Below are 10,560 nucleotides of genomic sequence, written 5' to 3' on the forward strand. Positions count from 1 at the left end.
AGACAGTGGGGGGGAGGCATAGCCTTCGTCCTTCACTGTGCTTCACCCGCTACCTCACCCCGCACAGAAAGCCACCTGAGAGCTTATGCAGCACAACTACTTTATTAGAGGGAAGGGGACCCAGGGTGTCTGAGGCCAGGGGTGGGGGGCACATGGGGGGAGCTGGGAGGCACCCCCTGCACTTCCCTGCTCCTAGCTACCCCCATTCCAGGGCTGAGGACAAGATGGGGAATCCCTGAGGCTGGGGAGAATAAGGGCCTTCCGAGCACCAGGCACCGTGAGGACGAGGAGGCTGCCTGCCCGGAGGGCCCACCACGGGTTCCCGAGAGTGAGCGTGTCACCAGGCGGGTCGCAGGACACCTCCTGCTGTCCCCAGTTACCAACCCAGCCCCACCTCCGGCACAGTTTGGCATGCAGCCCGGGCTGGGGAGAGAAGGGGACGCTGGGAGCCCCCAGCCCGCCTCCCCGCAGCCCCAGCACGTGGCTGTGGGCACCGAGGGGCGGCAGCCGGGTCGGGGGGCGCCGGGTTCAGCAGCCGCTGTTCCGCCGCAGGGAGGCGTGGCCCCGCGTGGAGCACTGCAGCTCCGTGAAGGTGAACGAGCCCAGCGTGAAGGCGCACGGGCCCACGAGGCTGAAGCCGAACCTCTGGTAGAAGGGCACCAGTCTGTCCTCACACATGAGCACGGCCCGGCGCACGTCCGGCTGGCCGCCCAGGTGGTGCAGGTAGCGCCACATCAACACGGAGCCCTTGCCCTGCCGCCGGCAAGCGTGGTGCACGGCCAGCACGTGCAGGTGGGCGGTGCGGCCCCTGGGCCGGTGCAGCGTCAGCGACTCCTGGGAACCGGCAGGGACGTGAGTCCAGACCCGCTTCTGCCCATCCCTGCCTCCCACCCAAGCTACCCCCACCCAGCCGAGAGCAAGTGTCTCCTGAGTGCCTCCAAACGGGGCTCCCTTCCCACCCGTGGAGGGCCCCAAATTGGGAACTCTACCCTCCACCCCATGGAGGGCCCTTCATGAAGGCCTTTGAGCCCCGAAGAGGTGAGTCTTTTTGACCCCGCAGAGGACCAGAGGAAGAAATTCCAGCCCCTGGGCTCCTCTGCCTCCCTCTGAGCAAGAGAAGCCAGGGCTTGGGGGTGGCAGCCTCCCTTCCAGAGGCTTTCCAGCGGCTGAGCGTCCCAGCCCCATCCTGCCCTCACCTGAGTGAGTCTCTCCTGGTCCCAAAGCGAGCCGATGATGAAGGCCACGAGGCGGCCTTCCTGGAACCAGCCCAGGGACAGCTCTGGACACAGGGTCAGGAAGTGCTTGACCTCATCCAGATACAAGGGGCAGATGCCCAAGACAGAGATGAAGGCTGCAGGGGGAGGCGTGGCGGGTGACGTCACTGGCCGCTGGCCACCGCGCACCAGGCATCTGCTCAGAAGCCCGGGTGGGTTCTCCCACCCACCCACCCGACGGCCGCCTCTCCCGCAAGAAAACAGGATTCAGGGCCGTTCCTGTGCCCGCTTTCCTGAACACACGTGCATGCACACAGAAATACACCTCCAATCTGCTCCCACCAGGGACGACTCCTCCCCACGGGGCAGCTGCAGGGCGGGGGGGAGGTCGGCACCCAGACCCTTGGCGGGGCCCCGCTCACCTTCGCGCTCGATCTCAAACACGCTGGTGGCATCCTCCGGAGTGAGGCAGCGGAACTCACTGGCAGGAAGCGTGTGGCGCCGCGGGCGGCCTGGGGTCTCTGGGATCCCAGGCCGCAGGTCCGAGGCCTTGGGCTCCAGGCCGTGTGCGCTCTGTGTGGCCATCTTGGCTGCCGGTGCCTCCTTGGGATGCCCCAACTTCAGAAGTGGTCTTCGTCGCCTAAAAGGGCCCTCCAGCACCTATCGCAGAGGAGTGAGGGTCAGGGGTACGGCCCTCATCTCCAATAGGGGCAGGCCAGGGGGAGGGTGCACCTTGCCTCTTTTGTAGAGGGACCTGGGGTTGGGCGAGTCCCGGTGCGGATTCTGGGGGCTATAAATGTTGGTGCCCTCTCCCCACCGCTCCCTCTCAGCCAGAAGCACCCGCGGAGCAGCCCTTCCAATCCTCCGATCCTGGCCTCACTGCCCTCCAGGTACCTCTAAGTCCCAGGAGGCGATGGACGGGGTGGGCAGGGCTCCATGGAATGGGAGGCACCCCAACACTGCTGCCCAAGGTGGGAGGGGTGACCACTGCCCACGTCCGACACAGCGATGCGAGGGGTGGGTCGGTCTGTCTCACCTGCCCAGGAGGGGCCTTGCCAGTTCTTTGGGCGTAGGGTGCGGTGGCTGCGGCGTTTTAGGCAACTTCCGCCGTCGGCCCTGGAGAAAAAGACCCTTAATCGAAGTGGGTCCTCCAGGAGCTTTCACGTTGACTCTGATGGCCTCACATTGGACCACGCACACATGAGGGCATCGGGAGGATGGGGGAGTCTGAGGAGGTAGGGGGGAGTGGGCCTGGAGGGCATCTGACGGTGCCCCTATGGCACTCTGTATGTCTCTCCCACGATGCTCTTGCAGATTCTTCATATTTGCCTTGCCCTCCCTCCTCCACCTTTTCTCCCCTGGCCCAGAAGCCCCGAGCAGGGTAGCTTCTGCTCCTAAAGCCGGGAGCCGGGGGTGGGAGGATGGGGGGGCCACTTATGAGGACTCTGAGCAGGGGCCCAATGTCTCCACCGCAGAGCCACTCACCCTGGAGGTCGTCTGCTGGCGCAGGGGCCCGGGCAATCTGGGACTCCAGGCTGCCGGGCGGCAGCAGGTGTCACTGGGGAGCATGTGATGTTCTCCCAGATTTATAATCCCCGCCCCGCCTCCGTGTTACCCCAGCAGGACAAAGCCAGCAGGGCTGGGCCGCTGCCTGCCCTGTCCCCCCCGATGAGGGTCAGACATCAGAGTGACACTGGATGCTCAGGGGATTACAGGGATTGATCGAGGGCCCAGAATCTGGGCGAAGAGCACAGGGCTAAACCTCAGGGGTCTGGCTCTAATCCCTGTTGTGGCTCTGCCTGCCCGACCGAGCATTCACCCTTTGTGCTCCAGAGGCTTGGACACACTTACCTCTGGGGGTCCTTCCAGCTCCTGCAGCCCCAAAACACTACCTACCGACCGTTGGTAGCCCTTGCTATGAGCTGAGCCTCAGGTAAGAACATCCTTTCATCCACGTGAGAGCCCCGCCCCGTGAGTAGTAACCCCATTTTACAGAGGACACTGAGGCTCAGAGAGGCTGAATTACCTGCTTAGAGACCCCCAGCAAGTCGTTGGGGGCACCGCCGGTGTGCCTCCAGGCACACACTGTTACCACCAGGGCTGTTAGGCCCCGTGGATTTTCCAAGTGGCCAGGACACGTCTTCACGGTTCCACCGATCAGATGGTATCCTCAAGTCAGGGTCTACCAAAGTGGGGGGAGCCAGGGAGCGGCCCATCGGCCTTGGGAGGGAGTGCCCAAATCTGGCTCTGGGATGTGCCGTCTACCGAGCCAGTGAGACTGGAGAGGCAGGCAGTATTCAGACCTTGCTATGTAGACAGAGGCAAGCCACTGATCATCGGACAAACCCCTCTACATCCTGCCCTCATAAATGACCTCCTCCATGGATGTAACCTCTTTCCAGAGCGCTCTGGAGAAAGTCCCCAGATCCAAAAGTGAGAGTCAAATCCCTCTGCATTCCAGCTGGTCCCCCTGTAGCAGAAACCAACCCAAACAAGCAAGAGGCCCTCTGCGACTCATGCCCTCCTCCCATCCCCTGGTACCCGCCTGGTCTCCCACACCTGCCATTACCCTGAGGTACTTAAATAACCCCAAGGGGGTGTGGCCACCACCTTGGAAGACTTCGCAGTACCTGCGAGAGCTGGACTCACGCCCTGGGGCCCGCAGTCCCCACTTGAACAGCAATAGAACTAGAAGGTTCCCCAACTAGAAACAACCCAAATGGCCATCAGCGGTAAGGAACTACAGAACAGACCCAAAATGGAGCGCATCCCACCGTGAGAGCCAACGACCTCGAGGACCCTCAGCAACGCGGCAGGGAATGAAAGTGGCCCCCAAACCAGAGTGGTTCCGAGTCCACGGATTCTGTCCTAATCTGTGCGTTGGAGGTAGTGGCTGCCCAAGGGGGCTTCTGGGGTTCTGGTAATATAACATGCAGTGCTTTTATTTTATTTTTTTAAAGATTTTATGTATTTGAGAGACAGAGCTTGAGGGGTGGAGGAGGCAGAGGGAGAGGGAGAAGCAAGCTCCCCTCTGAGCAGGGAGCCCGATGCAGGGCTGGATCCCAGGACCCTGAGATCATGACCTGAGCCGAAGGCAGACGCTTCACCGACTGAGCCCCCCAGGCGCCCCCAACATTCAGTTCTGAAATTGAAGGACGGAGGTGCTGGCAACTCCTGAGGCTGCCGATTCGTGCACTTTTGCGCATGTCTGTTCTACTTGAAGTTTCCTTAACTATTCCGGAGATTGTTCACCGAATGGGTCCACTCCACAATTCCTTGATTGCCAGTGACCCTGGCTCCACCCCATGGCCAAGGCCGCCCCCAGCGCCATATCAGCAGCTGCTGTGAGTTCTCCCTTGGGAACCTCGAGCCCCAGTTGATGCCTCCCGCTCTTCCTTCTTAACCCCTCCAGGCCCTCGGACCCGCAGACTGCCTTGGCTTCTCTTCTTTCCCTCCAGCCCACACCCCTCCCGCAGCCCTTAGCTCCTCCCTTGCCAGCACCCACGCCTGCCCTCCTGCCGCACGAGCCCCTGCCCTCTCAGGGCCCGGCTTCTACACCCGCGCAGCAGTGCTAATGCCCTGCCCAGCCAACTGCAGAAGGAGCGCCTGCTCTTGCCCAGGATTCCGGAGCTCTGCCCACATGGCTCTGCCATGGGGGTGACCCCAGCCCAGCCCAGATGCCCACCGCACCCACACTGCTATCTGTGGGGTCCCCTCCTCCCAGGGCCTCTCTGCTGTCTGAGGCCCAGCAGAACCGCCAGAGCTTACCATGCCTCCCACCCCAGCCATTACCAAGCCCCTTCCTGTCTTTGCCCTTCTGGGAGCCTACGACTGACCTCTCAGGACTGACCAGAAGACCTCCCTCAGGCTTGACTTTGGGGCCTGGTTAGGGGGGACATGTCCCGGACCTGGGCTGGGCACCTCTGCCTCCCACCTCAAGGTCTCAGGAAAAGGCCTTCTTGGTCCTTCTTAGACCCTGTGGCTCCACTGCGCCCCCTCATGGCCTGTCGGAGAAGAGCAGGCTATTGAATCTGCCTCACTTGATTGACCACCCGAACGGCCCTGTTCTTTCTGGAAAACACCTCTAGACAGGTGAACTTTGGAGAACAAGACAAGACATTATACTAAACGTGGCTAAACTGGGGAATCTGACCCCCTCATGGGGGGCAAGGGAAGGGAAGGGAGGGTGATCTATCCTGGTCAACTGGAAGAACATGACAAAGCACCATCAACGATGGGAGGAAAAGAGAGAGATGAGGGGCACATGGGGGTGACGAGGACAGAGAGAAGGACGCCCTCTACAGTGAAATTAGGAGAAGCATCAAGGGGCACCTGGGTGGCTCGGTCGTGGAGCACATGACTCTTGATCTTGGGGCTGTAAATTCAAGCCCCACAATGGATGTAGAGATTGCTTAAAAATAAAATCTTTTTTAAAATAAGATTTATTTATTTATTTTAGAGAGAGAGAAAGAGCACGAGTGGGGGAGGGGCAGAGAGAGAGAGACAAGCAGACTCCCTGCTGAGCAGGGAGCCTGACACAGGGCTTGACCCCAGGACCCTGAGATCATGACCTGAGCCAAAACCAAGAGTCAGATGCTTAACCGATTGAGCCCCACAAATGCAATCCTTAAAAAAAAAAAAGTCAAACACCAACATTGAGAGCGACTGCATGTGTCTCTAGTGCCAGCCTTGCTGAGGGATAAACTGCTGAGGCATTTCAGGGCACTAACTGGGTCCTGACACCAGGGCATCCTCCCCCGGGGGCTGTCATCAAATTCATCTGAACAACAGAGTGGCCTTAGGAGATGTACCTACCTTGTGAATGAGGTTGCCAGACTTAGCAAATAAAAATGCAGGAAGCCCTGTGAAATTCAAATTTCAGGTAAACAATTTTTTTTAAGATTTTATTTTATTTATTTTATTTATTTATTTGACAGCAAGAGAGACAGCCAGCGAGAGAGGGAACACAAGCAGGAGGAGTGGGAAAGGGAGAAGCAGGCTCCCAGGGGAGCAGGGAGCCCAATGTGGGGCTTGATCCCAGGATCCCAGGATCACGCCCTGAGCCAAAGGCAGACGCTTAACGACCGAGCCACCCAGGCGCCCCTAAAGATTTTATTTGTAAGTCATCTCTACACCCAACGTGGGGCTCAAACTCACCACCCCGAGATCAAGAGTTGCATGCTCCCCCGACAGAGCCAGCCAGGCGCCCCACAAATAATTTTGTAAGTATAAGTCTTTGGGACATACTTTTACTAAAAAATTGTTTATCCAAAATTCTGATTTCTACCTCAAACTAATGCAACATTATATGTCAACTCTATTCAGATTTATTTTTTTTAATTTTTTAAAAGATTTTATTTATTTATTCAACAGAGATAAAGACAGCCAGTGAGAGAGGGAACACAAGCAGGGGGAGTGGGAGAGGAAGAAGCAGGCTCATAGCGAAGGAGCCTGATGTGGGGCTCGATCCCATAACGCCGGGATCACGCCCTGAGCCAAAGGCAGACGCTTAACCGCTGTGCCACCCAGGCGCCCCTCTATTCAGATTTAAAAAGAAATTTTTAGGGGCACCTGGCCGGCTCAGTCAGTAGAGCATGTGACTCTTGATCTCTGGGTCATGAGTTTGAGCCCCACACTAGTGTGGAGTTTTTTCTTTTTTTTAAGTGCACATTCTCGGGGCGCCTGGGTAGCGCAGTCATTAAGCGTCTGCCTTCGGCTCAGGGTCCCAGCGTTCTGGGATCGAGTCCCACATCGGGCTCCTCCGCTGGGAGCCTGCTTCTTCCTCTCCCACTCCCCTGCTGTGTTCCCTCTCTCACTGTCTCTCTGTCACATAAATAAATAAAATCTTTTTTTAAAAAAAAAAAGTGCACATTCTCTGAACTGTAATTTGGCATCCTATCCTATTTCTCCTCCTTGTAGGGAAAGAGTGTGCCCCGCTAGCCACGTGCGCAGAGCAGAGGTTCACACCTACGTAGGCTTTGCAAGTGGAGTCTTTGGCAGAACTCTAGCGTGTAAAACAGACCAAGAGCCCCCCACCCCGGGGCTGGAACTGTTGCCAATGACAGGAAGGCTCTGCCAAGATGTGGTTGGGACACTATGGGTCCCACCAGGGGCCCCTGGAGGGAATGGACTTTCCTCAGAGGCACAGACTCATCTTCGAGCGCCCTCTGCCCCCGGTGGCCCTTGGACACCATCTCCCGGAGCAGGTTCTGAGGCTCTGTCCAGGCTCAGGGTGCAGGAGGAGAGTACCATCTATCTGAGAGGCATCACAGGGGACATCGCAGGCGCTCCCACAGCAGGACCAGAGGTGAGCTGTGTATCTGATTAGAGTCGGTGTAACCAATGTCCCGCATGGGGCCATCGGCTCGGGGTGCTTCGTGTTGGAGCCCCTATTGATACAGTTTTGCTCTTTAGCCAGTCTTCTCCTTCCAGCGCCAGCTCCCTGGAAAGGGTTCTGCAATAACCACTGCTCCCCAGCTCTGATTCTGCCCATTGGCCTCCCTACCACACTTCTTCTTCCAGCAAGGCTCCCCTTAGGGGTGCTACCATCACTCCCTCCGGTCTGGCCTCCCAGTCCACCAGACAGGTCCACGCATGTCTGAACGATGGCTGCGGGCTGGGCTCCAGTTCTCTCCCACAAAGCTCTTTGGTCCCAAACAAACCACGGGCTGTGGCTTGGCTCCTGCTTCAGGGCTCCAGAACATTCTATGATAGTTTAGAGCCAAGTTGTGCAGAACACACAGAGATCCCCTCCAGAAGGCTGTGTTACCTAACCCCCCACCTGTCTCAGCACAGCCTCACCTCTGACCTGGCTGAGCCCCTATCCCACTAAGGATCTGAAGCAGCGAGGATGAGAGGCATAGAGGTGGCTGTCCTCATGATTGAGTAGACAACGGAGGTCTCAGTATAGGAAGAGTGTTCCGAGGGGCTGCATGTCACCACGGGAAAGCTAAGGGATGTCTACTCTAAGGGGGGGAAGGAGACATTAGCAGGAAGAAGGGTGAGGATCAAGACATGTCCCAGAATCCAAGGGATGGGGTGGTCAGCAGTGTCAAATGCAGCCAGAATGGAGAAGAGATCTCAGATGCTCTTAACAAGGAGGCCCCTGGTGGCCTTTAAGCCTTTTAGGAGAGAGGGGTGGGTAGGGAGGCCAGATGCAGGGGAGCAGCCTCATGGTGACAGAGCAGAGGTCACGGCAGAGCGGAGGTCATCTGTTAAAGATACACCGACCCATTGGCATGGTTGGGGCCTGGAGACGACTCCCCACATCCCCCATGTTATCCCTCCCTCCCCCACTCCCCTGCCACCTGCGTTGGCACCCAGCCTGCAGCCACTCGGGCAACCTGCATATCCTGGCCCGGTGTGGCAGTGAGCATCCCCCTGGGCCCGGGCCCTCTGGGAGCTTCCCATGTGGGGCTGCACCTGCTTTTCTCTCCTCCCCTCAATGTGACAACTGCCCGGTTCCCACTGCAGGGCCCAGGCGAGCCCACCTGGAGGAGACAAAGAGGTAGGCCCTGAGACACAGGGCCCAGAGACACTCTGATGATGTTTCTGAGACCCCAATTTTCCACGCAGAGCCGCTGAAAGGCCGAAACGGGCAGGGAAGGCAGCTCTCTGTTATGGCGTCTGTGCGACCAGTTGTGTTTTTGGGTGGTTTTGAGGGTGACTTGTCTCTCAACTCCTTCCCAGGACCTAAAGTCTGCCCTGCACACCTGGCACTGAGCACATTTTGCCTAATTGTATTTACCTTTTCAACCTTCGTCTGTTACAGGCAGGTTCCCCGGGAGACAGAGGCCTAGATGCAGGACTGGGTTCAGGAGATTCGCTGGGGAGCCCTCTCAGGGGCAGCCCCTGTTGGGGAGCCGGGGAAGCAGCCTCGGGCAGAGGGGAAGGCAGCTGAGATGATGAGGTTGCCACCGAGGCCTCAGCCCATCTCATGGGAGCCAGGAAGCCCTGCAGAGACGCCCAGCCTGAGGCAGGGGGCAGACCTGTCTGCCCTGCATTGACCTTGGTTGAGGCAGCTTCCTGAGCTGAGGGCAATCCTGCCAGCCAAGGGGAGGGTGCTCTGGCTCCCTTTCGCCAAGCTGCCAAGAGCGCCCTAGCGGAATGCTAGCACCGACTTCCGGGGGCCTTGCCAGGGTGATAAATCCTGTGGCGGGGAAGAGTGTTCCCAGAACAACACACTTGCCTGTCTGACTTAATGTTCTGCCTCTCTTGACCCAGTATCCTTGACTCCAGTCCCACATTCTCCCAACTCCTGTCGGCACCATTGGCCGGGACCTGCAGCCCCTTCCTGGTACAGCCTTTTTCTCCCTGCCGGTGGCCCAGCACTCTACCAGGCAAGTCAAGTTGTCATTTAGACCCAGCTCTTGATCTGGTGCGAAGAGGGGAGACGGCGTAGATCCTTGGGGTGGGGGGAGGGTTGGCACCTGTCTCACGGGGAGGAGTTTTATCTTCCACCAAGGAGAAAGCACTAACCTCTCACAGGCAGGAGGGGGCCACATAGGAGGGGGCCACGGCTGTGAGGGTCCAGAAGGCTCAAGGGGAAGCTGGTGCTTTGAGATTTTTTAGTCCAGCGACCCCGATCCCCCCAGATGTCTCAGAGTTGCCCCTCTTCCCAGTTAGGGTTCTCCTTGGCATAGCCGACTCACTAAGGTTGGGGATTCAACCACTTCTAGGGCCCTGCTTCCCCTATTAAGTCCGGAACCTTCTCTATTTTTCTCTGTCCCTTTAACTTCAGGAGGTGAGTTTCTTTACGTGCTGCCAAGGAGACCCTCTGGCTTTGATACCGAGCCTTCGATTGGTGACCTATCACCCACCGCTTTTCACTGTCTTTCTCCAGTGCGACTGCCCCCAACAACAGTCATGCCCCAACAACATAGTCCTTATAATGACCTCTCTCCCCTACGGTACACGGGCCCGAGATTGTTCACCGCCACCCCAGTTCCTTCCACTGGTTCACTGCCCACAAGCGTTGTAATGATTGCACACTGTAGTGTGCTGGGCCCAGAATATTACACGTCCCACTACTGGTGGGGATCCAGCTCTAGAATCCCATTTAGAGTCTGTTCCCCAGCACCACACTCGGCACCGATGGATATGGGTCAGATTCCCCAGGAAATAGACTTAAAGACTCAGATCTGCACGAAGACGTCTACTGGAAGTGCCATCAGGGAGCAAGGTCAGCAGAGGTGGGCAGAGGGCGTTTAACCGTGATGAGCAGTTCCAGCGGAGACCTCAGCTGATCCCAGGAGAATCTCTGAAGCTGGGGCGCCCCTTCCCAGCTATCTTGAATGGAGGTGAGAGGGCCAGGCTTTGTTCCTCCTTAAGGAGAGTCACTGGATGG

At 58.0% G+C, this 10,560-nt stretch overlaps 1 protein-coding gene across 1 annotated transcript; it reads right to left on the minus strand.

Annotated features, from left to right (window-relative positions):
* Nucleotides 1–528: 528 nt before the first annotated feature.
* AANAT (aralkylamine N-acetyltransferase) lies at nucleotides 529–1,814 on the minus strand. The gene is made up of 3 exons (XM_045813952.2): nucleotides 1,637–1,814; nucleotides 1,197–1,351; nucleotides 529–834 (listed from the first exon to the last, which is right to left on the minus strand). The coding sequence occupies exons 1-3, from the start codon at nucleotides 1,797–1,799 to the stop codon at nucleotides 529–531; spliced, it is 624 nt and encodes a 207-aa protein (XP_045669908.2). The 5' UTR covers nucleotides 1,800–1,814.
* Between the last annotated feature and the right edge of the window lie 8,746 nt (nucleotides 1,815–10,560).

This window comes from Ursus americanus, chromosome 23 (genome assembly GCF_024610735.1).
Source record: "Ursus americanus isolate L20-20 chromosome 23, mUrsAme1.1.p, whole genome shotgun sequence".
Lineage (NCBI taxonomy): Eukaryota > Metazoa > Chordata > Mammalia > Carnivora > Ursidae > Ursus > Ursus americanus.